Here is a 27,265-nt window from a genome sequence, read left to right on the forward strand (position 1 = left end):
TCTGAACCGTCACCTTCGTCTTCACTGAATTATTTCCTAGTAAATACCTCAAAGGAAAGTTTAAACAGGTGTATTTGTTTCATGATTCAAAAATTATCACTGGTTTGCAACAAAGTCTGGGGAGCAATCTTGCCATTTTGGAGGGGCTCTTTCCTTGTCAGAATTGGAGAATTCTTCAGCAAGATCGCATTCTCTCCCAGGGATAAATCACTTTGACCAGAGTCCAATTTGGCCAAAGAAGGAGATAAAATCTCTGATATAAGGGATTTCTCTGAGTCCAGTGCTGAAAATCTGTTTTTGGTGGGAATATTAGGAGTGATGTTTAAATTAACTTTCAGTTTCTTTGGTACAAGTAATTCATCAATCCTGAGTTGTTTAGGGGGCTTAGTCAGCTTTTGTGTGCCTGGGTTCATGGTGGAAAGGTATTATTATTATAACTGTGCTGTTTCTTGTCTCTTACAGAGCCGTCCTTAGACACAACATATGGCATGATTGTAGCGGATCTGTGCCATTCACTGCTCACAGACACAAAAGCATCCTACCTTTTGACAATTAGGAGCCATTTTGTATTGGATGAAAACAGCTATCCTTTGGAGAAGGATTTCCGTCTGCTGGGTTTTCATCTTGATCTCTGAAGCAGGAGCTTCTACTTAGCCAGTTCTACCCTCCACACCCCTGGTGCTCCCTGTGACTGGAAAAAAATGTGATTTATTTTTTTTAAATTAATTAGATGTATAAAAATTTTCAGATTTTGTTTTATTTTTATAAATGCCCATTGTATTATTTATGAATTATGAATGCTAATTATTTATATAGTTCTTCCCAGTAACTATAAATAAACTGAGTTTCTAACTAATGTTTTTCTTGTCTATCTTTCATCCTCTAAAGATCAGGAATTTCCTGAGAGTGGATCAGTGCTGAAGAATTCTGAAAACACACTGCCAACATTTTTAATGTCTTGTCTAAGGAAATACTTTTCTTTGCCCCACCCTTCTATGTTGACCCCAATTTTTGTCTTGATATAATGTGATATTTATAATAAAATCCACTTTTCAAAGCCCTCAATGCCGTGTGAAATGCAAGTACTCCAATTCCGATCACTTTTCCCCGAAAAGCTTTTCATCTTGAGCTTGCAGACTCCGGCTTCGGCCTTGTTATTAACAAATCAAATAAGACTATTGACTAATGCTTTTGCATTCATACTAGAAATCTCCTTTTATTTCCTGGATGAGAGTTAAGTGTCACTACAGAACTGCAGGCATGTTCCAAAGCAAACATTTGTTACTATAGTAACATTCAAACAAAGGAAGAGAACAGTTTAAATGGTTTCTTTAATAGAATCAGAAATCTGATCGATGCAAAAAAGCAGCAAATCTGTTTATTAGCCTTGTCCTTTAGAGTAAGAACTTGTGCATAATTTACACAGGGCACGGAATTAAAAATGTTTTTAGAATGGAGCCCATAAGCCAGGATACTTACTCCAGGATGCCCCATTGCTGAGTTACTTGGAGAAGTGAGGAGGCTACAGAGGAAGGTTTTATTATTACCCCACCCCACCCCCAGCTTTCTCTCACACACCCCTTGCCCCATCACTTCCCTTGTCAGCCCCAAAGTGCATTCAGCTAGAGCTTATTCTGGACTTGGACAAGCACACACTTCAAGAGGACCATAGTCTCTGGGATGTGGGGGTTGAAATTGTTTGGGTATATCTAAACTACAGCCTTAAATTAGTTTAACTTTTCCTCTCCTGAGAAAACCTGTGGAACTGGAATTCTGTAGACCTCTAGCAGAATTTTCAGCACCATTGCTCGGGTATTTGCGGTGGGGGGGAGCCATGATATTTAAACAGGTACATTTGTAGATAAAACCTGAATGAATAGTCAATAACATCTGATGCAGCTTACTAAAGCTGCACAGTGCAAGTTTGGAACAAGTTGCTTACAATTAATCACATGCAAGCCAATGGGACTAACTTATGTATGTACTTATGCATACATAACAGCATCTCAGGGGCCATGGGATATTTTGGATTCCTCAATCTGAGGTCGGAGACAGCACTCTGAGATCTAACTTCTCGCAGCCAGTGCAGAAAGAACCCCATTAGCTGCTCCTAGAGGTTGGGAACTCAACTTCGGAGAAAGGGAAAAAGGGGGCATGTTGGTGGGTGGGGAAAGGGGGAGACTGGAGTGGCCAGGATATGAGTTATCCAGAGGTCTCTCCAGCTTCTTTCCCTCCCCCTCTGAAGCGCCCGTTAGATGGGCAAAAAAGCCTGTCTAGCACAAAATGGAGGTCAGAAGGATGGGAGGTGAAGATTGCCTCTGCCACTTCTCTCACCCTGCATTAGATGCTCATAAGCTTCCAAATTCAGGAGCTTATGCTTATTGAGGGTGCATCACTAACATTTTAATATAGTTTTATTTATTATGTTTGTATAGTATTATCTTGTTTTGATTTGTTGTACACCGCCTTGGGGATGTCTGCTGCAAGGTGGTATAAAACTAAATAATACTTGAGAGAGAACAAGACTTGGAATAAGTAATCTTTTGATTTAAGGGCCATAGGAAGGTGCTTTATACCAGTTCAGACCGGTTGCCCAGCTAGCTCAGTATGGTCTACCCTGATTGGCAGCAGCTCTCCAGGGTCTTAAGCAGATGTCTCTCGCATCACGTGCTCCCTGGAATATGAAAAGTAGTATATAAAATACTTTTAAATAATATTGCCTTACTGGATCAAGCTGTTCCCACCAGTGGTCAGCCAGATGCTCTGGACACGTCCTCTGTTTTGTATCAAGTAACATATACATACTACTTCTGCACAAGGAAATTCTATTAAATTATAATGGCTAATAGCTGTCAAGTAGATCAGCCCTCCATGAATAGCTAAGAAGGGATGCTCTGCATTTTTGGTCCTTGTGAGTAATCCATTGTGTAGTAGCTCCAGGAAAATTTAGCCCATGCTAGGTTCCAGAGATTATTTTGTGCATGCAGAGGCTGCCATGTGTATCTTCCAGAGGTGCTGCTAGTTAGGGCCACAGTCTTTTAGGTGATCCAAAAATGAATGTTTTAAAGAATTTTCTTTAGGGGGAGGGAAAAAAGGCACCCAGTGTTCCCAAAGATCAAATCTAGCTTGTTTGCAAGCTAGATTTGACCTTTCTAGGGCTCTTTAGCAGGTGCTGAGCCCTAAAAGGGTCAAATTTGGCTTGCAAATAAGCTAGATTTGAACTTTTTCATAATCCGTACACCATTTCCCCCTTCAGCTTAGAAAAAAATGTGGGGGCAGGCAGGGGTTGCATGCACCCCATGGTCTGTGTGTTCCCAACCCCAGGCCTAATCCATGAGGAAACTAGATGCATGGTTAACGATGCTCATTTTACATTTTATTTTCTAAGTATGTTAATAGAGTTGCTTAATTGTGGTGGTGGAATGTTAATTGTGTGCCTCACATGTAAAGTTTCTTAGACCTTATCATCTAAAGTGCCTCCTCCCTCAGTAAGGCAGTTAAGTCCAGAGCCTAAAATTAGCCAGCTACCTGCTGAATTCATCTGTGCTATGCCACAACTGTCCCACATCGGGATGGCTTGTAGTGGTCCATGCAAATTTTTATTCAGTAATAGTGCCGATGATTGAAGTGGCTAGACGTAAGTAATAGCTTACAATGGGCCTTTTTGAAATGGTCTGTATCTGAACTTCCCTGGGTGGTATGTTGCAACTACAGAAAAAAAAGTGAAGCAAGAGTCTGAGAGGCCTTATCACCGCAATCAGAAGAGAAGTAACGGCTTGGCTGCTTTAAGTATTTCACCTGCAATTTTTGCCACCTGACTGGCTTCCTGCGTATGCAAGGAGGGTTTTTTTGTGATTTGGTTCCTCATACCCATCTCGACTGAGCGTTTTGAAACCCTATAAGGGCTGGGTGAGGTTCTCAAAGTTATTATTGTGCTGCATTTGAAACATGCCAACACTTTCAACCAAACTCAATATTTTGAGGAAGAGCTTGCCAAAAGCAGGCCAAGAACTGGTACCAATTCACTGACCACCGTCTAATGTACAACATACCACAATTGTCAGAGAATAATGCAAGTGGTTTAATTTTGCTTAATGACACAAAATGTACTTTTGTGCAAAGTAAGAGAAACATACTGTCAACTAGAAAGGGATGAGGGAAATGAATTGTTTTTCAGACTTCACATTATGTATTATAACACACAATACATTACAAACTATAGACAAAACATAACTGACTCAAAAGACACGGCAGGTGCTCCTTTTCAAGTGACAACTAAGTACGTGATCTTTTACTTTGTCAATGGGAACAGCACATAGACAGACTGGTAATGCAATCCGATGCATGTCTACTCAGGCATAAGCCCCAATGAGTTCAAGGAAAGTGTATATGGAACTGCAGCCAACCTGGTTTTTTTTACCTCAAATGGATTATGCAACATGAGACTGCTACCTAGATGCTCCAAAAGCCCCAAGGTGTGTGGTGGCATCGTTTATACAATGCAGCAGCCACCTCGCAGCCTTCATGGGGCTTTCCGGAGAAGCTGCGAGTTAAAGTTGGGGATCTTCCTTGACTTTTTCACTGGAGTGAGGCAAATATGGCGTTTCCGCCGTCTTACCTCACTCCGGCATAAGAAGCATTCCCAGCAGATGGCGACCCCTAATTGGTCACCATCTGCCCAGGCAGAGGGCAGTCCCAGTGAGCTGAATGGCTGCCGGAAAGCCCACGCCCTCCCTGTGCATCGGGATTAGCCACCAGGCTGCAGCAGAAAATGCGCAGGAGGTTGGGGCATTTAAACACAGCAACAACCCAGAACCATCAAGGCAGGACCCCAGTCACTTTTCCAGGACCTATTCTAATGTTTTTTGTAGCATAGAGCCTGCCTTACTCACTGCTCAAGCCCTGAATAGCTATGAGTGGGCAGGCCAGTAACTTTATACAATATATCCATGCAGCAAAAGCTTATAAAAATAGCTTGAGCCATGGAAGTTAATGGGAAGCTCCCTCTGCACCCAATTTCTGTTCGTGGGATACGTCCGCAAGAAAAAGAAGATTTATTGTAATTTGTAACAACCATATTAAGTATTGATAGTTTTGTATCAGCTGTATGAGTCACACTGTGTGGCGATCTTGTCCATCAGCCATCCTCAATCGAAGACTTTAATTCCCCAGCAAGCATAGACTATAGACAGGAATGCTGGGAGTTGTAGTCAAAAAACATGTAAAGGGTACCAGCTTAGGGAAGGTTGCTATGCATCTTACAGAAATGTGCATTCCCTCTCCATCCACCTCCACTTGACTTTCCCTGTCCTGCCATTAGCCATGGTTTTGTGGTACATGTGCGTTGATACAAACAAAATGTCCTCGTAATAATTGTTTACAAACTCCTGTCAAACCATAGGTTGTCTGTAATGTAAAGCTGGGCTTAATACCAGAGAGAAGAGGGGAGACTCCTGATTTATGAACCATGAATTATAAGGAGTCAGCATTACCAGCTGTGAAACTGACCTACCTAATAAATACATGGTGCTTTTTCCAAAACCCTTTTGATACTGGCAATGTATTTTAAAGAAGAAATCCAAGAGTAAAAGTCTGCTTCTGTAAGGAAGCAGCAGTGTGTTAATTAACACTGTATCCTGTTTCAGAGGGAAGCCTTTCTTATTTCAACTAAAACAATTTCCTGATTTTCTTTCTTCACTCAGTGGCTGTTTGTCTAATGTATAATTTAACCATTACAAAAGATCATGGTTTGGTTTTTTTTAAACTCTTGAGTTACCTTTCCTGATTTTTTAAAAAAGAGTTTGCACATTCTTTGTAAAGGGTCACAGCTAGAGTTTATCTGAGCTCATCATAACGAAAAGACTGGATTACTTTGGAGATGATTTCCTAAACAGCAGCGTTCCTCAAAAGTATTTTGAGGATTGCATTCTACTAGTGATCCGGAACTGAACATGTTTGCTACATTTAATGCACATGTGTTCATTCCGTTTTGTTCAGTAGTCTGTACTTTCAGCAGGAATAATGCAGAGTTACTTAAAAGGGGAGAACATACTTTTGAAGGCATAGGATTCTAGCTTAGTAGAGGATAAATTGGGTGGCTTTAAACATACAAACCGGTCACAATCGAACCACAAGTGCACTTAAGCCCACTGAATTCAGCATTTGATTATAACTAAGTGTGCATTAGTCTGCCAGTTCATGTGGCCTACTGAGTTGGGGGGGGGGGGACACATCAAATTTCAACCATCTATGATAGAAGTGCTAACGTGGCCCACATCCCCTCTCACTGATTTAGACACTAACCTCATCTTAAGGATCATATTCCACTCTGCAGCTAAGTGGACCCAAGGTTCCCCTGCCTTGATTTCAGATCCAGTGCTTTCAGAGACCTTACCAACTGTCTTTGATCACCAAGCCACAGAATTTCTGTGATGGACATAACCAGAGGATACACATCAAGGGCCATGATACAGTTAAAATTTGTTCACTCCTGTATATAGATACAAGCAGAAAGGAACTCTTGCAAGAGCGCTCTCCATCCTTCAGCTGCTAAGAGAAAGCACGTGCCACCTCTTCACCAGCTCCTTGGGCTTACTGATCATTTCATTCCAGTGTTCTAGCTCCTTGCCCCTGGTGTACATGAAGGGCCCAACAACTACACGGCCCAGTGAGTAGGTTTCTAAATAGGAGTAGAAAAATAGAGTGATTAAAAAAGAAGTCAGCATCTATGTAGCTGCCAGGTTGCACATAGAAGGATTTCATTTAAAGTGGATGGGCAAAATTTATAACCCTGTGAAGTCAACAGCCCCCAAATTACAGTTTTTCTCCCTTCTAACAGTCTCTCCCTACCTCTCATATTCTTGCCCTAGTGTGCAGCTGCCTCCTTTAGCCCATAGAGCATGATGCTCTCAACTTTCTTTTGTACAGGGCCAATACTTACATTACCATTGAGATATAGACCAGATCTACACCAAGCAGTATATAATGATATGGAAGTGGTATGTAGAATGTGTCGTGGACCCCAACAGTTGTCAGTGCACTTTGATAGTGCTATAAAGCTGTAGTGTAGATCCTGCCATAGTTCCCACTTCAGAAAGTCCCAATTTCCACAGGTTAACATCTGAAATAGGGAGCCACATGGGACAGGCAGATGACATGGTTACTGTCCTGCCCCACATGATGTCCCTGTTTCCAACATGATTGATGTAGCATGACAATCATGGTACACAAGGATTATTAGGAATGGTCTCCTGATTCACTCAGTCTCCAACTTACCTTTTCCTGGTGAATAACAGAAAATTAAACTTTGCCACAATGTACTAAAGTGAGATCTCATCATGTGATGGGGGAGGGGGGAAATTAAGTAAAAGATAACTAGGGTGTAACTTCATCATATCATGTGAAAATCAGATATAAGAAGGTAAACACATGCCAAAAGCAAACACATGAGCAAGATTGCAAATGGTTGTTGAAAATGTACCATCCATTAATGCTTTTACGTTAATGGCAATATTAGTTCTGTAGTTTCTTTAGAATGAGTGAGACATAAGACTGCAATCCAATTCGGACTTTACTTGGTCGTGGGGAGAATCCATTGAACATTGTGGAATTCCTGAGACAATATGGAAATGATCAGGCTGCTCTTTTTGCTGCATGCTTAATAGGCCTTTGGTCCATCTAGCCCAGTATTGTCGACACTGACTGAGTTCACACAATACGACAACCCACCATGGGTAGCTATTGTGTTGTCCAAACCAGTGCATGTCTACCTAAAATGGGATAATTCTGAGTAAATAAGTTTCATATATACTCCATTTGAGGAATGGTAGCTGCCAGAAATAGCACTATATTAGGGAGGCCAGGGGATCGAAAGCCCCACAACCTCTTACCAGGGCCAGCACAAGACTGCATTGTACTGAAGGTCAGCCAGGTAATTTTGGCACCTGATGTAGAAAATCTCAAAAGTGCCTCTCTCCCCACTTCACAGTAGAAATGCAACAATACATTAAATAACCATTTGCTGCCCTTTCATGACACCCAAATCAGATGCCTGAGGGCTGATCACTCCTCCTGCCTAGCAAGGGCTGGGCCTTTATATTTCAGAACACACATGATGCTACATCAGAACTCAACACACAGTATCCTGACACAGATCAGGGGATGCTTTTCACAAAATATGTCTTTGTGCCAGGCGAAGCTTCACCTGGTGAATCTCTCTGTGTCAGGATGCTGTTAAAGCAGCCTTCCTCAACCTGGGGTGCTCCAGATGGGTTGGACTGCATCTCCCAGAATGCCCCAGCCTGGCTGGGGCATTCTGGGAGTTGTAGTCCAACACATCTGGAGCGCCCCAGGTTGAGGAAGGCTGTGTTAAAGGCACACATGCAGCCAGTGGGAGTAGAGGCGTGGGTGGGTGGCAATTCTAGAAACTCCCCACACGACTACAGCAAACAATTTTTTCCCAAGGATGCAGCAGTTGCACTGGCATGTTTAAAATTACTGCAAACACCTGTGGCTGGGGGCAGAGCTGCCTCATACAAAAAGTTCCCCAAATGTGACCATATCGCCATTTCCCAGGATCCTTGGGCACCATTTCAGTGGAAGGGCAGATATTAACAAGGTGCAAAAGATCACCTCCTGGATACATTCAAGATTATGTTGTGGAGTAAATAACAAGGTTCCATGGCTCCACTTTCCAGTAGTGGCCATCCTGAAAATCTAAGTCATCCTGAAAGATAAAGGGCTTAACATGCATGATCAGGACACTTGAAATCATCATAAATGATAAGCAGCTCCTTACTCTCTCCCTCAGCATCCTGGTGCACAGACAGGCTCAGGCTTGCTGTATCCAGGTCCAACTGGTCAACCTTGAAGCTGAAAGTCTCGTTGTACGACGGCGCAGAGGATCCTACGACAGCCGTGGTCCTTTTGCTCTTGATGAATTGATTATGGTTCATTAGTGACACTTTGACGAACACACCTGGAAGGAGAGGATGAGATTGGAACCATTCTGAAGGTGGGGGGGAGTCCTATCCCTTTCTCCATCAATCCCATCTCCAAAGCTTACATTTTGGGGAGCTACAATTCATAGTACAACCACGGTTATTTCATTGAACTATGACAACATCCCAAATATTCAGCCAACCAGTAGTCTGGATAAGTGGGAGTCCTCTTGGCCATTCTGACGCTGGTACAGATGACAGTTATGCCTTGAAGCAAATATGTGCAAATATTCAATATTTGCCCAATTTTGCTCCTCAAATTTTTAATTGGACATTCTGATTAAACAGGACAGCTAAACGGGATGGAGTGAAGGGGGCACCTGCACCAGCAGTAATTGCTAATGTAAGTTGACCTCAAAATTAACTGCTTAAGACTTCTCGTCATCTCTTGACTCTTTTGCCAAATGTCGAGTATGAAATCTCATAAGCTGTGAGCTATTAAATCCTGTTTGATAACTGTCATTGAATGTCATCCATCCAAAGCTTTTGGTCTTAAATAAAGCCACTGGGCATAATCCAGTCTCGCCTCAGGAACAATGTCCACATATAGACAAATCCCATAGGACTTGATAGAGGCCTCCTTCCCTTCAGTGGACACTGGCAGCCTTCCTGGCTATGATAGGGAAAGGGGGGGGTCAGCACTCCAGAGCATGAGTAACTAGAATTGTGCAGAGAGGAAGAACTGGATAGGGATATGGCAGGACTGTTGAACCTCAAGGCCACTGGCCATTCAGCCCCAGCCATTACTAGAATGCAGTCCCTGAAAGTTTCCTCAAAATTGAATTCAGTTCTTGGGCAGAAAGAGGTTCACCACTTCTGGTATATAGGAAGTGTGCACAGACCTCCCATCCAGTTACATGTGCGTCATGGGGGGAGGGGAGAAATGGGACTCTCGCGAGTCTGCTAGGAAAGCCTCCACATGTGGGAGCTATTGACATTGCCCTCGATATCACTCTATGTCACTCTATGTCAAGTGTCAAGTATCGTCAATAACATTACATGCCAACTGGCAAGTGTCAAATGTCAGATACGGAAATGTAATGTCCTTGGATTACATTTCATTATCCTGTTTTGGGGGTTATTTTATAATGAAAAGCAGGTAATAAATTGTAGAAATAAAAGTAAATAAATAGAATGTCACATACAAAAAATATCAAGGTAGTTACAGAGGAGAACTGGGAGGAGAATTTTGGGGAGCCAATTTTGTTTCCGCTCTCAAAACAGAAAGCATAGATAGATTTTTTAATTATTTATTTAAGATACAATCCTATGGGATGTGCTCTGGGTACTCATAAGCCTCTGAACTTGGAGGCTTACATGTATTCAATGCAGAACAGGAGGCATTTCATGCCTCCTGCTCTGCATTTTAGCTAGACAGGCAATTTTGCCCATCTAGCAGAGGCTTCAGGGAGCAGGAGGGAAGGAGGCTGGAGATATTTTGTAGCCCCTTGTTCACAGTCTCCTCCCATCTCCATACCTGGGAACACCTCCTTTCCCCCATCTCCATGTTCCATTTTCAATTTTGTGGAAAAGTAGCAGATGCAGTTCTCTCCGCACCGGCTATGAGGGGAAGGGGAGCAGGTTTTCCTGGCTCCCAGCTCAGAGTAGTGTCAACAAGCTCAGAGCCAGGAAACTTGAACAATTCTATGTCATCCCAGATGCTGTCTAGGGGACATAGGATTGTTTTGTTGTTTGATTTGATTTGTACTCCAGCTTTCTAACGATAAAAATAGCACTAAAGACAGCTTTTCAAAAGATTTTTAGATAGAGGAATTTTGAATAGTGGTGACTAAAATAAGAGTTTCCTGTCTTTTTAGACCTGAAATCTATAATTACTCCCATCCTGCCAAACTGAAACTGCATTTTAAAAATGTAGGGCAGTATCCAGAGCTACCCATGGACTACTAGGTCTCTCCACTAGCACAACAGGGAACTAGAAGTTCCTGAAGCAGCCAGAAAGAGTGGAAACGCTAGCTCCTAGAATGGGGAAAGTCAGCAGAGCTCTCTGCTGACCTGACCTATTCCAGAAACAAGCTTTTCCACTCATTTCAGGGGCTGCTTTAGGAAGCGCTAGTTCCTTTTGCACTGCTGGTGGGTCCCTTGGGTGCAATGGAATGAATAGAGGCACAGCAGCAGTATTGGATACTGCCCATTCTCTCTCTCTGTTTTCCTCCATCTCATCTTTTCGAAAACGTACAGCCGAAAATAAAAGAAAAATGTGCTGCTCGCAGCACAGCCAACTTGTCAGTTCTAACCTGCCAGTTGGATGCTGACAATTATGGCCTAAGCTCAAACAAATATCAACAAATATATTTTATTGGTGGTATTGTAATAAATAGATGCACAGAGAAGGTGTATTTGTTCCTGCAAAACTATCCAGTTTAGATTAGTTTTAGATAATTTTAACTTATTGTTAATAGGGTTCATTTCTCAATACCCTATCCATGCTGTTGCTAATCCGCCTCCTCCTCCTCCTCCTCCTCCTCCTCCTCCTCCTCCTCCTCCTCCTCCTCCTATTTCTTACAATACTAACCAACAGCACATCTTTCATTCTGGAACTTCAAGCCCTTTGCTCTTAGCACCACAACTGTGAGACGTCCCAGATAGTCATTATAGCTGAGAGAAAATTGGAGATCACCATGTTCAGAAGGTGGCTTTAAGGAGAAGGAGAATATTAGTTGGGTACATTGTGAAAACATTATTTCATCAAATACTTAGCATTAAAACCACACATTTTCTGCCCTCCCATTAATTTAAGCGTACGGTTGTGTCAGGCACAGCTAATGAAGTTCCAAAGCAGCAATTAACCACACCTTCTCTCTCCCCGAATCTCCTCTTCTCCATATCAGATATAATGATGTGCAACAACCCCAGAAGACAGTGGTTAAGGATGACTTAGGAAGAGAAGGAGAACTCCACCATCAGAGCACACAACTTCAGATGGGGAAGGGCACATGCAGCAACCCTGGCCAGCTATCACCCAGACTTTGACTCATTGCCTCATCTCACTTCTCATGTCAAAGGACATGTGCAGTTCAAGCACTTGGAGAAAGTCTAAATCCAAGGGATGCCCAGGAGGGAGGGGGAACTGAGGTTGCTAGCAGATCCGAAACGTTGAAAGTGGGGACAGGGCCCTAGCCCTTCTAGCCACCTTTGAGAACACCCCTCGTAAGTCTCCTACATCATCTTTCAGTGTGAATGGTGACATATCAGATCTGAATGAGCTCTGGATGTGCATCTGATTTCAGGTCTACATTCAATCTGTGCACATGGTTCCCAATCCAGCAAGGGAATTTCTATGCAGAAGCTTGTGTGTGTAAATTTGATTTATGCTGGGAGGGAGAGGGTTGTGTTTTTGTTTGTTCGTTTTTGGGGGGCCCCACCCAAAAATCATACATTGTGCATTAACTCCAGCCTCTTCACCCAGCCTCTCAACTAACATCCCAGTGATTCAACATTATTAAAGAGCAATCTCTCTCCACTCATCTCAAAAGCACAAGAACATTTATTGTACCTAGCTCTCTGCTTTGAGCAGATTCACCAGCCCACTAACATTGAGATCACCAGCTTCCACTGGGTTCAAGTAGCTTTTTTAAAAAAAAGCTTCTGCTCATGTTACCATTTCTATTTAAATAAAGGAGTCACAAAGATTCTGTAAGAGCATTAATTATCCCAGTCACCCTTTCCAGATACCTCTTAATTGGTACATGTTCAGTACTATACAGAACAAACTACAGAGTGCTTGAATGTGCTTCGCCTTAGCTCATTCCACTTGTCTATGTAGAAAGTGTTCTCCAGAATTCACCTCCCTACTGTCACAATAGAATAGCTCTGAATTAAAAAATAATAATCACCGTGACATTTATCTAATGAGCTAATTCAGCACCTACCTCTAAGGAATGTGCTTCCAAATCTCTCCAAACGATGACTTTGCCATCACCAGTGAAGGTTTCGTTTTTCAAAGGGAATGTTACTTGGCCTAGGAGAATGTGCTTCTTCTGTTTGTCAACATGGTAGATGCAGAACTTCAGCGTCCTTTGGCATAAGGAATTACTGGAAATCTGGAGGGCAGCAAGCAGATCATTGCAGAGGAGGATAAAGCAATCTCTCGCCTTCTGCTTAGCTGTTCCTAATTGCCCCCTCCCAAAAAGACTTCCATTCAAAATGAAGAACCACCAGGATACAATTAGGCCTATTTTATGTGACACATGATAGTTCAGTTGTCAGATACTTTTAACCCACCAGCGGAGGCCAGTGGCTCCGATTTCAGTGGGGCTGTGAATACATTCTGGGTTCCAGCCAGAACTCTGAAGAAGCTTTCCAGGATGCTGAATCGAGTTTGTGGATAGAGTTCAGCACCTTGGATAGCTCCTTTAGAGTTCTGTCTGGTTGTGGCAGAAACCCAGATGGGATTTACAGTCCCACCAGCCTCCACTGGGAGACACTGATTTATAGCCAGCTCCAGACCTTTTGCTAACTGAGGTAAAGGCCAAGTCACCCTTGCTATTCCATGTATAGAAGTCAACTGGCAACAAGACTTGCCCAAGATATTTTGAGGCAAAGATGGAAACACCCCAACCCCACCCTCTGTTCCACTTACAGAGACCAACCGGGACTAGCAGTTGAATCTCACTTCAATACTGGTGATGGGACAGTGTCCTCCACCTCTGCTGAGGGCAGCAGTTCAGCTTAGGAGGTGCAGCCAAACCACGTGGAGTTCTGTCCTCCAACCAAGGAGGTTGCCATTGCTGCTCCCTCCATTATCTGCTGCCTGAGGCAACCAGCTCACTCTGCGTTATGATAGAGCCAGCCCTCACTGGCAGTTGAATCTTACTTCAGCACTGGTGACAGGACAGGATCCTCCACTGCACCTGAGGGCAGCAAGCTAGCTTAGTAGGCATAATGCTGGCCATGTAGCACACCCTGCTTTGTCCTCCAGTACCTCACCACTACTCCCTACCATGCCTGTGTACCCCAGTTGCTGGGGAACATAGGTGGGAGGGTGCTACTGTACTCATGTCCTGCTTGTGGATTTCCCCTGGGAAGCTGGTTGGCCAATGTGTGTTCAGAATGCTGGACTAGATGGACCCTTGCCTGATCCAGCATGGCTCTTCTTGATATTCCATGGACAGCAAAGCTTACCTGGAAAACAAAATTCTCATCAAACTGAGGATTGAGGTTTTTGCGCTTGGTCTTGGACTGCAAATAGCGCCTCTCATCAGGCAGCAGGTAGATTTTCACCAAGGGGTTGCAGGAGCTAGAGGGAGGCTGCAGCTTTCGGGCTTTGATCAAGGAGACAAGGAGCCTTTCCGACTCCTGCTCGTATTCCACCGAGAACCAAAGCCGACCAATGTTGCCCTCAGGGAAGTCCGTCTCGCTCTTGTCTTCGGGGAACCTGTACAGCTCTGGATTGATGGCTCCTACAAGGTATGCTCCAGCTTCACAGAAGGGGAAGAAATCACCCAATTCCAGTGAATTAAGCAGAACAAATCTACAAGATGTATTTAACACGAGGGTGCTGCTTTTACAGGAAGAACTCTGAGCGGATTTACAAATGCATGTTGGTCACTCGGTGAATGCAGAATCAAGTAGCATGTGTGAATGAGCCGTGATGGATCAAAGACCTGAGACAGAACTTTCAGGTCACAAACAAAATACTGTTCAATGGAGTTTGTTCATACACAGAGCTGGAAAGTAGTAATCAGGTAATGGATGCATGAACTTGACCCCTGCAAGCCATGAAACTACCTTGAATTTAGGATCCATTGGCAAGGCAACATGCCGCACTTTTGGCACAGCACTTTAAATTCAGGCTGGAACAGCATACTGCATTTCTCTGGGGAAAGCTGGTACCGTCCCCCCTCCCCAGCACGATTCTTGTGCCAATGGTATAAATCCAGCCTGGAGTGGTCTGATTTCCACAGCTGACCTTCGCCCTAGTGCACTGCAGACCATATGCCCTTCCTTTCCAGACCTTAACACAGATCAGAGTTCACAGTGAGGATTCCTCCAGGAGGAATCCCCAAGGGCTAGAGGAACCCAAGGAGGCTCTGCGGGCCAGATTGGGAAACCCAGTGGGCTGGATTAGGGATATGGGCCAGGGGTTATGCACCCCTGATGCAGACACACCATTACGATTGTTATTTCTACTTGGAGATCTTCCCATCAGGGCATGTGCACTCTGGATGCTAGGCATGGTCAAGAGGAGGAAGTGTCACAGGTCTCTTCTTTAATTTAATTTTTAATTTTTAATGTTTTTAATTTTTGTGAACCACCCAGAGAGCTCCAGCTATTGGGCGGTATAGAAATGTAATTAATAAATAATAATAAATAATAAATAATAATTCTTTTAGATGGGAAATATAGGAGATTGCCTTCTACCAGTCATACTATTTGTCCATCTAGCTCAGAATTGGTAGAAGCTCTCCAAGTTATCTGGTAAAGGCCTTTCTTGCTTCCTAGGAAATTCTTCCTGGGAAACTCCAGGGAATGCAAAGGATGTGCTCTAACAATTGGCAGGGGCAAATGTTTTGACTAAAACTCCCATCAGTCTCAGCCATCATGGCCAATGTTAAGGACCAATGGGTTCTGTAGTCCAAAATATCTGGCGGGCACCAGGTTGCCTGCCTCAGAGCTATGGTCTCCTTTTGTATCTACAATGATATAGTTAAGATTCTCCCAGAATTAAATATTATGTAGAGTTGGATTCAGGCTTAGACATGCTTATAGTAAACCTAGTGAAATCAATGGACTAACTTAAGCACCATTTTAAATGTTAACTGTTTTTTGTTTTTATGTTTTAAAATTTTGTATATTGATTTTTAATGTTCAGTCTTTTTAATCCAATCTTTTAAATCTTTGTAAACCGCCCCGAGAGCTTTGGCTATGGAGCAGTATATAAATGTAATAAATAATAATAATATATTTCAATTTCTCTATTCTAAGCATGACTAAGGCAGGATCTACACTACTGCTTTATAATGGTTTATAACAGTATTGACAACTGTTGAGGCTCATGACACATTCCATACATTATTTTCAAACTGCTTTCAAAGTGTTACATCCTGCTTGGTGTACATCTGGCGTAAGTCTGGACCCAACCCATTGTCAATATATGGCATTCTCTAATTCCCCAGGTTTTACTCACCTGAGTAGCATCAACCTACCTAGTGAATGGAAAGAGGATCGAGGCCCAGAGTCAGGAGTAACATAGAGGTCACTCTCTTCCTGAATTTGTTCTCCGTTTATCATATCAGCCCACGCTTGTCTATGAAATTTCGGTGGAACAATAAAAGGGACGCTTCTTGTTCTGCCCAAAGACAACCACCATATTCGGTTGGATTAAGGAAACAAAGAGGTGTCAATCAACCACAGTAATGCTTTGGGAATAATCCATCCAAAGCTAAGCGCTTTTAAATCCTACTGGTCGAAATGAGTGAGATTAAAAACATGTCCTTAAGTCCCTCCCACTGAAATCAATGGAACTTAAAAGTGCTTAACTTTGGACGGATCATGCCCATGCTTTTCTAGAAATGGTCTAAGGCTATATGATCATCCACTACCACCACCCCACACCAGTGAAAATGCAGAGCACATGATAAATGAAGAAAAGTAAGAAACAACGTTTAAAAACAGTAAGAAGGAAACATAATGCATCCCTTCTACACCTTCCCCAAAATGAGAATTTCTTTTAAGGAGGAGGAGAAAAAACCAGGACATTTATAAGTTTCCAGACAAATATTGATTCCCATTAAGAACTGGAACAAAATATAAAACTTAGGTCAGCCGTGTTGCATTTGCAACAGCATACTATGCAAAACACATCGTCTAGTGGATATATGGCTACTATCCAGCTAGGAGTAAGTTACTCAACATGTAATCCTTGGTTCAGCCTCTCCTCAGCCACTCAGCAAACTACCACCTTTCAGTTTCAGCCCTTGCTTCCCCATCTGCAACGTGAGGATAATGATTCAGCATTGTTCTAAGGATTTGTAAGAGTGGATGACACACTCTGAACACTGGAACATGCTATATAAATGTTTATTTATTATTATTCATGGGGATATTTTGAGGGCAGGGATTTGGGGCCAGATCACTGGTTTATGACATGCAATGGCATTTGGAAACATTGGGCTATTGGAATGGGTTGATAAAAAATGTTTGGTTGGTTACCATAGATCTGCAACGCATGCAGGCGCACTGTGATTGACCGTTATGCCTCTGGGTCTCTGTCTCACTTTCTGTCCCATGATTTAGATGACTAACAGGCAGCAAACAGGCATAGAGAAAGTTGCTCACCTTGCATTTTGAGAATGAACTAAAGAAGATGACTGCATGGCATCTGGTTCCTTCAGAACTGCAGACGCAGAATCAGTAAGTTCTTCATAAGAAGCCTTGAGGTATACTTTCTTCCAAAAGAGGTAGACTGCTATCCCAATCAGGACTAGCAGAAGGATTCCTCCTACCACACCTCCAGCTACCGCAGCTGCCTGTTCTGATTACACAAAAGCACATGCATGCCCCAACTATCAGCGAACAAATGATAAAGAAGCTCATTTTACATAAGGAAATTGTTAACATGTAAAACATGGGGATACTCCTAAGGGCCTTCTGATCATAAGCAGCTTTGCCCTCTGGTTTGGTCAAGTAGATCCTTATTTAATGCCTACAACATTTGGGGGGAAGAGACACCTGCAGCTTCATTTCTACCCCTCTTCCCCAATACCCAATTACTTCCCTCTGTTGCCCTTCCTGCCCTAAATCCTCCTCTGCACCATGCAACTCATGCCCTCGGACCAAATGGCTGGGGCCTCCCTCCCTGTTAGCAATGGGCCTGGATGAACAGCCCTCTAGCTGTTTTCTATCTGGAGGGCAGGGCCAGCCCTACCATTAGGCAGAGTAAGGTGGTCGCCTCAGGCGGCAGATGTTGGGGGTAGCAGCAAGGTCCTGGCAGAAAGAGCTGCAAGTTACACAGCCTGTCCTCTGATCCCTAAGCTAGCCTGCTGCCTTCAGGCATGGTGGAGAATGCTGCCCTATTTTCAGGGCTGGCCCAAGACATTTTGCTGCCTGAGGTGAAGGACAAGAGGCACCCTCTCCCATCCCATGTACAAAAGCTGACTGGATAGGTAGATGAATCTCTAACAGTGGCAATGGGGCAACAGCATCCACCACACCTGAACGTAGCAGGCTAGCATAGGGGACACAGGGGCTAGGTTGTCACTCTCATGGAGGGAAAATAAACCATGATGCCAATTATTTCCCCTCCCTACGCATGCCAGTCAGCTTGTTGTATCACGTGAATCTGTCCAGGGTAGCTTGTTACTGTGGATAATAAGCTATCCAGAACCCTAAAACAGGCCATGGCAACAAGCCAGCCTGGCTGGATTTGCACAACATGACTGCACCGCACACGGCCAGCCCACCCAAGGAGGGGAAATAAGCCACTGTGGTTTAGTTCCCCTCCATGATCATGCAAACCAGGGCAGGACAGGGCGGGACACATCACAACTCTCTCCTCCAACAAAGTGCTGCCACCTCCCAACATCTGTTGCCTGAAGCAGCTGCCAGACTCAACCTAATGGTAGGGCTGGCCCTGACCATTGTCAGTATTGAGGAAAATTTCAACTCCCAGTCCAGTTGGCTTTTCTACATGAAATAGGAGGGTGCGCCATATTGTTCTTTGTCTCAGCCAGCAAAATGTTTTGGGCCAGCCTTGCTGGATGGCTAGGAGTTGGTGGCTCTCTCGGAGAGCAGTCGTGGCCCTAGGAACAAGCTCCCCCAAGTGAGACCTGCTGACGGAAGCCATTATCACCACTTGCATGAAGTGCTGGGGGCAGGTGTGGGGTCAGGCCATCCTCCCTACTTCCCCATCCCTCAATCAAGTGGTGGCTGCAGGGACTGACTCCCTGAGATTGCCTCTCTACTCCTGGGGACAGACAAACCCAGGCACCATTTGTGGGAGGTTGCTGTGACTGCTCTGTTCCCCTGGTCATGCAGAATCTTCAAGTGTGTCTGTGCTCTTCTAGGGAAATGTACTTCAGAGTGACTCTGAGACAAGACATTCTACACCACTTTCATTGTGTAGGACTAGTAAAACAATTAGGGTCATGACAGATAGATGTTGTGGTGTGACTTATTCAGTTATTTGATTTGTACCCTGCCTTTCCACCAAAGAAATGGCACTCAGTGCTTATATATTGCATGGAACCCAGGATGTGCACACCTACTCTATTGCACCAAAAGGTACACAGTGAGGAACTGTCTACAAAAGGTCAAGATAACGCCTGCCAGGGAGGAAGGGTCAGGTTTTCCCTCATGACAACAGAGTCCCCAAGCGTAGCATTTGGCTTTCCATCACAGGAGTGAATAGCAGCCACTCACTGAATATAGAAGTAAAGACAGTAGTGCCATCAGGATATAACTTTGGACAGAAGTCCAGAGCTCCTATCAACAGAATGAGCAGGAGGGGCCCCAAATGCAGAAGGGAAGGTTACAATAGCTTAGGAAAAAGGAGGCTAAGGGGAGACTTGATAGAGGTGTACAAAATTATGTATGGTGTGGAGAATGTGGATAGGGAGACATTTTTCTCCTTCTCCCATAATACTAGAACCCAGGGTCATACCATGAAGATGATTGGTGGGAGATTCAGAACAGATAAAATGAAGTTCTTCTTCACACAGTGCACAGTTAAGCTATGGAATTCTCTACCACAAGATGTAGTAATGGCAACCAATTCGGACAGCTTTAAAAGGGGTCTCTAACTCACAGTAAGCTTAAATACATCAGTGGCTGGGGAACATGGGTGGGAGGGTGCTGTTGCACCATGTTCTACTTATGGGTCCCTGATCAACAGTTGGTTGTCCAGTATGTGAACAGAGCGCTGGACTTACATGGACTCTTGGTCTGATCCAGCAGGGCTCGTCTTATCTTCTTATCAGATATTGAGGTAAGTGAAGAAGCACACATGGCCACCTAAAGATGCTGAGGTAAATAAAGTAGCACACATTGCCACCTAAGGATGTAAATAAAGTAGCACACATGGCCACTTAAAGATGCTGAGGTAAATAAAGTAGCACACATGGCCACCTAAAGATGCTGAGGTAAATAAAGTAGCACACATTGCCACCTAAGGAGGTAAATAAAGTAGCACACATGGCCACCTAAAGATGCTGAGGTAAATAAAGTAGCACACATGGCCACCTAAAGATGCTGAGGTAAATAAAGTAGCACACATGGCCACTTAAAAATGCTGAGGTAAATAAAGTAGCACACATGGCCACCTAAAGATTTCCCCACAGCCATAAGATCATTTTAAGTGCAGAGTCTTAAATCTCCTAACTGCACTGAGTAAAGAAGTACACTTGGGGACACCGTGGGTAGGAGTATTAAATGTGTTCCCTGCCTTTATATTTCTCTCAAAGTGCACACCAGAGCTATCCAAAGTGCTGAACCCTATTCCCAAAATGGGTTCACCACTTTGGATAGCCCCTATAGAGTTTTGTCTGGTTCTGTCTGAAGCCCAGGGCGGATTCTCTGCCCCAGTGAAATAGGAGCCACTAGCCTCCACTAGTGCACACAGACAGTGGGAGGGGAGGAAGAGGCAGTGCACAGGAACTCAGATATTGGGCAGCAAGCCATGCCATCACTGTGATTCATTTCCTTTCCTCCTCTGTTTGAGACAAGGAGTCTAACTGGGAAATACACATACCCCAAACCAAACAAGCAGAATATGCTCCAAACTTTAGGATACATATGTTTCCTGGTCTAAAAATATCTATGGCTCTACAACAGTGCTGCTGCAGTGCCCGTGCCACAAAAGTCACGTTTAAATCAGGCCACCCTCTCATGTGCAGGGTCCCAATCCCAGCTTGAGTGCATGTGCAGCAGCAGCAGCAGCAGCAGGACCCTTTCACTTCCCACATGTGGTACATCTGCGTTGTTCAAAGAATATGGCAAAAGCAGGGCATGTGAACATGGGTAAGGAGCCAGCAATAGTTTATCATACTATTATCACTATTGGGAAATTCACACTGGCAGCAGCCCTGGTCAGCTCGCTGTACCCCTGCCTTTATAATTGTCTAGGTCAACTTACCCCATGCCCTGTCACCATTACAATGTGTTTCTGCGCTCTCTCTGCAGCAGCCAAGTATTCGCAGCAGGGGAGTTAAATGCATCATGGAATGGTTAAGTGGAATTAGATGTCATAGCGAGGAAAGGGGCAAACTTGCCATTGATAGCCTTCTTCTCCGGGAATTTGGCTTTAACGGGGGGTTGGAGGCGAAGGCTATCGATGGCTACTAGCCCTGATAGTTGAGTGCTATCTCCAGCATTCGAGGCAGTAAGCCTGTGTGTACCAGTTGCTGGGGAACATGGGTGGGAAGGTGCTGTTGCACCATATCCTGCTTGTTCATCCCTGGCTGATGGCTGGTTGGCCACGTCAAGAACCAGGGAGCGCAACAGCCCCAGGGAAACAACTCAATTCCTCTAGTTTCAAACTTAACTGACTGGCATACATTTCCTGACTTTTCAGCCTTGGGCTCTTAAAAAAAAAACATTTCCATGTACACACACCCGTTTGGATAACAGGAAGAAATAGCAAGCAAGCGACTTAAATAAATTATCATTTCACAGCCATTAACAATATTTTGCTTCATGGTTCTGAGTGATTGTTATTGTAAGGGCCTTAATAGCTGATTTGTGGCGGTGATGGTTGTTTTTCCACTGATGCATTTCTCCCCTGACATTTCTGCTCCACTCTAGCCCTGTGTGTGTGGGTTTAATGGTCCATTTTGTCCATATACTCGCTTATTCTGTAGTAATAACTCTTAAATATATGTTGGTGTTATCTACACTTAATATATATTTTAGATGAGTTTATCTGCTGTGGCTCCCCCCAGAGAAACCTGGGAACTGAAGTTTGCATAAGCTCCAGATATTCCTGTTTACAAGGACCGTCCCCTGTCTCCTATCCTTGGTAAATCATTGTCCCCATTTTTGCATTTTGCTAAAATCCCTTGTTAAAAAAAAATAGCATGAGCTGCTAGTTATATCATCATCATCATCATCATTCCTCAGGATCTAACCCCCTCTTCCAATTTTGTAATATTTAAATCTCTGGATGGGGTGCAGATACATGTAAAACACATGTGGAGTGATGCTAAAGCATTATGCAAGGGTGTCACTGTCAAGGGCTGAGTGGGCCTGTGCCCCAGTTCTACTGCTCAGTGCCCTAGGTGACCAAAGACTTATATTTGTTTCATCATTTTTATGCTCTAAAAAGCCAAACTGAAACTTGGTTGTGTGTCCAGATGTTTCAAAATGGGGCTGGATTGCCCCTGGGAATCATGGCATATGATGACATACTGTGAATGCCCCATAATCCACTGCAAATGATGATATTTGTCCAGTTCAATCCTTAGCTTGTGGTGGTAGAGGAGGAAGAATGTATCTCTTCCCTGCCTAGGATAATTGGTTAATAGTGCTACAGCTGAAAGTCTGGGCAGTAAGTTTCTTTTCTCATGCAAGTCACAATAATCAACTCCAACTGCACTGCTGGTGGATACTGTTGGTTGGCTTTTTAAAATCTTATAAAGAGCTCCATCTGACGAGTGTTTTATTGCATGTTCGTTACTGGGCATTCACAGAGTTTGCTTAGGTCCCTCCCATGATGTCATCTGCCTCCCGCGTGCCTTCTGCCCCTTCTGGCCTTCCTTGCGCAACAAAAAAACCCAACCCCGTTAAGTCTGATTTTTTTTAAACTCGGAATCGCTGCTCTCTCCTGCTGTGCGCCATTAGAGCAGCGGACTCAATCGAAGGTAGGGAGTGTGTTAACCCCCGGTGTGATGGAGCTTAAAATGATCTTCTTTCTCCAAATTTGTGGGACTACCTGTGTCAATTTTCTGCAAACCCTCTCCACCACTGAAAAAGCTATGATGAGGATTCTCATGGACATATTGAGGGCGGGGCAACTGGACAGAGAGCTACGAAATGTTGCAGAGCATTGCTTCAACACCTGATGTTGATAAATTGAGGAAGGTGACAGTAGCCAGGAGAGAGGGAGAGATGCAAATAGCTTTTTATTGTAGAGGTGTGTGTGTGTGTGTGTGTGCTCTGCTTGACAGTATGTGTGTTGTAGAGGGTGCTGGAAGCTGGCATGATTTGGGTGGGAAATTAGTTGACATGTAACATTTAAACTCTAGTAATAATTTCTAAATTTGCATCTAGCTATATAAATCAGCATATGCACTCTGAATGCAGTCTTCCTTCCATGGACCTATGCCCCATATCTTTTAAGTACCTAGCAGTGCCCTTGACATTAAGAAGTCCTTACCATTTCTACAGCTATTAGTTGTTGTTTTTAACGCTGTTGATAACAGATTACAGAACAATTGCATTTTAAAGCAAATATTTAACCTAAATGGGAGGGATCACCTTTTACATCAGTGACAGATGGGCCATTGCAGAGCAAATGATGGTATAAAACTCTTGGTATAATCATTGGTGTGAGACAGGTGTGTCCCTCTCTTAATCTGTGAGATATTAAAGGGTAAAAGATAGGTGCCAAAATTGCTTCCCCAAAGACCCTGAACCCCCTTCCCAGATCTGCTATTCACAGGCCTCCCTGAAGAAGGGAGTCATCTCACTTTTTCCTCTGCACTAGTAAAAAGGGTTTGCAGGTTTTGTAGTGTTTCAAACTCTTGCTTAATCAGAGGCAACAATGGGACAGAGGAAATGTGTTTGTGCATGCCCTGGAAAGTAAAGCCTCTCTCAGACTACTTTGAACTCTCTGATCAATTTAAGCTTGCAGTGTAAGTAGGGTGACCCTATGAAAAGGAGGACAGGGCTCCTGTATCTTTAACAGTTGTATTGAAAAGGGAATTTCAGCAGGTGCCATTTGTATATATGGAGAACCTGGTGGAATTCCCTCTTCATCACAACAGTTAAAGCTGCCCTCTTTTAAATCTGGTCACTCTAGTATAGCTCCTGCAGCTTTAACTGTGGTGATGAACAGGGAATTTCACCAGGTGCCACATGTATACAAATGACACCTGCTGAAATTCCCTTTTCTATGCAACTGTTAAAGATACAGGAGCCTGTCCTCCTTTTCATATGGTCACCCTAGTGTAAGTAACCTTGAAAACCTATCTGTTGTTCACATGATTGAGAGAAAACAGGGCCAAACGTTTGAGTGTGAAACACCTGTGAATCAAAATAAGTGCAGGTGTGTCTACTCCAAATGCCAGAGGCACCTCTTTATAGACATTCGTTTGCATCCTCCCAATCCCATTAATGGTAAAGAAGAGGCTCGTATATTTTAAATATTCTGCAGTCCTTAAGTCAAACATTGCAAATTAGATTCATTTTATAATTTAACACATGGCTCTAAAGATATATATCTTGCATTATGAAGGCAATCCAAGTCAAATAACACTGGCTACACACACAAGCAAGGGCCTCCTCCTAGAATAAGATAAGTACTCGAAAGGATAAAATATTAACTCATTCGTAGCAACCAGTCTTATTGGAATGTCTGAATTCTCAATTAGTTTCACAGATAGTCCAGAAGTAGAAAGAATTTGAGGTGTGTTTCCAAAAGCTCCTAAAAGTCTGCAGTCTGCTCCTAGGCATATTTACTCAGAAGTAAGCCCTACTGAGTTCAATAGGACTTACTTCCTAATAGGTCTGTTTAGGATTGCAGCCGTTTTCTTCCATTGTAAAGCATTTCTATTATCGAAGCTTCACATCCCTTTGAGCTAAACCACCAATACTCCCATTTTAAAGATGGGGAAACTGGATCTGAATTTAGCTGGCCAAAACTAGACGAGTTGAACTCTGCTTTCCCAGGTTCCACTCTGAAACCCCTTCCATTGGACCACATCCCCAAACAATCAGTTTTAGGTAGCTTAGACCAAGTGTGTCAATTTCAAGCAATCTGCAAAGAAATGGGCACAAACCTTCCTAGGGTGATCAGATGCAGAGAAGGAAATGGCTTCAATATCTTCAAGAGTTATATAGGTGAGGGAATATAGTCAGGTGTTGCTTGTCGTGTGGAGAAGAGTGGAAGAGAGGAGTTGCCCCTGCTAAAATTCCTCCTTTTACTCAAGTATTTACAGTTCTCTATCCCTGTCCTCCTTTGCCTTGGGTCATACCAAATCCCACCCTTATTTGCTCAGTAAAGATCACAATAGCAGCTCAGGAATTTTGAAAAATTAAGAATGAGCTAATGTGTGAGTGGATGCTCGCATCAAGCAGGAGCAAACCACAAAGCAGAGGAGAAGGACAAACAGTACAGTAAACTGAAGAAGCTGCACGGGTGTGTTTGTATGCTTTATTTTGTTACAGGTAGCTTTTATACCTTGCTCCAGTTATGTTCCTAGAGCAGTTCACATCAGAAGCAACTACAACCTAAATGCAACGGACAGACTAAAAAAAGGCAATCCGGACCTGTGTTTCTGACATTCCCTCCTTCTAACCTAAGTTTTCCTTGGCAGACATGGAAAGTGATTTGACGACAAAAGCCAAGGTGGAAATCTATCTGTCTAGCCTCTCCGCGATCCTGCAGATCTACCTGGGATGATGGGTCGGCAACAAGGTACCCTCCAGATGTTTTGGATTACAGTGCCCAAAATCCCTGACCTGCACACCTGTTAATGCAGAGGTGGGGAATCTGTGGCCCTCCAGGTCCTGTTGCATTCTAATTCCCAGCCTCCCCAGGCTTCATGGCCAAAGGCCAGAGATGGTAACAATTTGAACCCAGCCACATCTGGAGGATCACATTTTCCCCGTCCCTGTATTGATACTGTACTCTTGCATTTCCTTGCATTTGCTCAGACTGCAACACAGAGATTGCTTGGATTTAAATGTCATTTCTCTGCTGCAAGGGATCTCAAACCATCTTACAACCAGACGTTTTAGTTATTTATTTCAAATCGCAATGTGATAAACCACAAGAGCTAATCAGTGACTTAATCATTACACAAGATGATCCAAGCTGGCTGTCTGGCATGCGACTTTCCAGGTATAAGGGGAGGGCAGCAAAATGTGAACCCCAACATCTTCTCCACTAGCAAAGACGTTAAACTGGCAGAAAACGAGAGTACAGACCTCACCAAGTACAGACTTCACCTGTTCCCTCCTCTCTGAACATCATTGTCCAAAACCGGGGAAACGGTTGTCCAAACCAAGGAAGATAAAGCTGCACTTGCCTCTTCCTTCACACCTCCAACACTGTCTCCAAATGGAGAATAGCTCCAACTCTGGGCAACCATCCCAAGAATCTCCACTTACCAGACATGGGTCCTAGAGGTTACAGAAACACTGTTGCCACTGACGTTCCAGCTGTGCAGTTCAGAGCCTCAGCCCATCCTGCTGCCCCGCTACCCAAGAAGGATTCAACTCTCAGCCTCTCCTCGCCCCCCCCTCCAAGCAGCTGTTATTTCCTCGCTCTTCTCTGGAGCTCTTGCATCTGAGCTACCAGCAGCCAACGTTTCTCCTTCCCTGTCAACCTCAGGTGCCGGCTGATAACTTTTCTCCCACGTAGATCTGAGTCCACCTGAGATTAGAGCAAGGGAGGCAACAAGGACTGCAGCTGCATGGCTCCTGCCTGCCTGCCTTCTCCCCCTTGCCTCCTTCTGGATGTTGAACATGCAGCTCCTCCTCCTGGCTGCAGGCAAGCTCCTTACGACTTCCAAGGGCTGCCCTGCTGAGAACCTGCCAGCTCCTGCAATCTAGGGAAGGAACAGGGGAAGTGGGCCCTGCCTGTAGCCAGCTAGCCACCCCTTCCTTCCTGAAAAGCGCAGGGCTGACTTTGCAGGCCTCGGAGCATCCTTCTGACACAAACAAAGCAGAGGGATGGGGGTGGGTAGGACATTGGCCACAAGGCTAGGATATTGGCCACTGAGCGGCAAAGCACCAGGAATGTACTTGCCTTGTATTTCGGAATCAAGCCTCAACAGTTGTTGCTTTTTCTTAAATAAGCAACCTTTGCATAATCCTCGGTTTGGTGTAGGGGTATGAGAGGGTTGCTTAACCCTCAAACAACCTTCGGTGCCCAAGGGGCTGCCTATGTATCTTCTTTGCCCGTGGTGGCTGTGCAGTGGTGCTGCGTCAGTTATATGACACAACTGCCCACTCGCACCCACCGTGGGGCTTTCTCCCGAAGTTGTGCCTTTGAAAAGTCGGGGACTTACCCTGACTTTTTCCTTTGAAGGGCTGTCACTATGGCCCTTCTGCTGGGGTGGATGGCAACCACTGATTGGGGTGGGCAT

At 44.0% G+C, this 27,265-nt stretch overlaps 2 protein-coding genes across 4 annotated transcripts in view; one reads left to right on the forward strand and one right to left on the reverse strand.

The window, feature by feature from the left end:
* SHLD2 (shieldin complex subunit 2) overlaps positions 1-856 on the forward strand; it is a 38,059-nt gene extending 37,203 nt beyond the window's left edge. For all 3 annotated transcript variants that reach the window (XM_063133118.1, XM_063133117.1, XM_063133119.1), the window contains one exon: positions 463-856. In XM_063133118.1, the coding sequence (XP_062989188.1) occupies positions 463-635 (173 nt within the window). In that variant the 3' untranslated portion in view covers positions 636-856. The remainder of the gene's footprint in view (positions 1-462) is intronic.
* A 5,057-nt stretch (positions 857-5,913) lies between these two features.
* Positions 5,914-26,292, reverse strand: LOC134403187 (synaptotagmin-15-like). Its single transcript, XM_063133294.1, has 8 exons — positions 26,286-26,292; positions 17,298-17,493; positions 16,166-16,308; positions 14,142-14,437; positions 12,890-13,060; positions 11,533-11,653; positions 8,798-8,977; positions 5,914-6,679 (listed from the first exon to the last, which is right to left on the reverse strand). Exons 1-8 carry the CDS (start codon positions 26,290-26,292, stop codon positions 6,543-6,545), a joined length of 1,251 nt encoding a protein of 416 aa, XP_062989364.1. The 3' UTR covers positions 5,914-6,542.
* Between the last annotated feature and the right edge of the window lie 973 nt (positions 26,293-27,265).

This window comes from Elgaria multicarinata, chromosome 8 (genome assembly GCF_023053635.1).
Source record: "Elgaria multicarinata webbii isolate HBS135686 ecotype San Diego chromosome 8, rElgMul1.1.pri, whole genome shotgun sequence".
NCBI classification, from domain to species: Eukaryota; Metazoa; Chordata; class Lepidosauria; order Squamata; family Anguidae; genus Elgaria; species Elgaria multicarinata.

Coding starts and splice junctions, on each gene's coding strand:
- LOC134403187 (XM_063133294.1), bottom strand. Junction 14,438..16,165: donor ATCCTCTTTCCATTCACTAG/GTAGGTTGATGC, acceptor CCTTCTGTGAAG/CTGGAGCATACCTTGTAGGA. Junction 11,654..12,889: donor TGGAAGCACATTCCTTAGAG/GTAGGTGCTGAA, acceptor TTCTCCTTAAAG/CCACCTTCTGAACATGGTGA.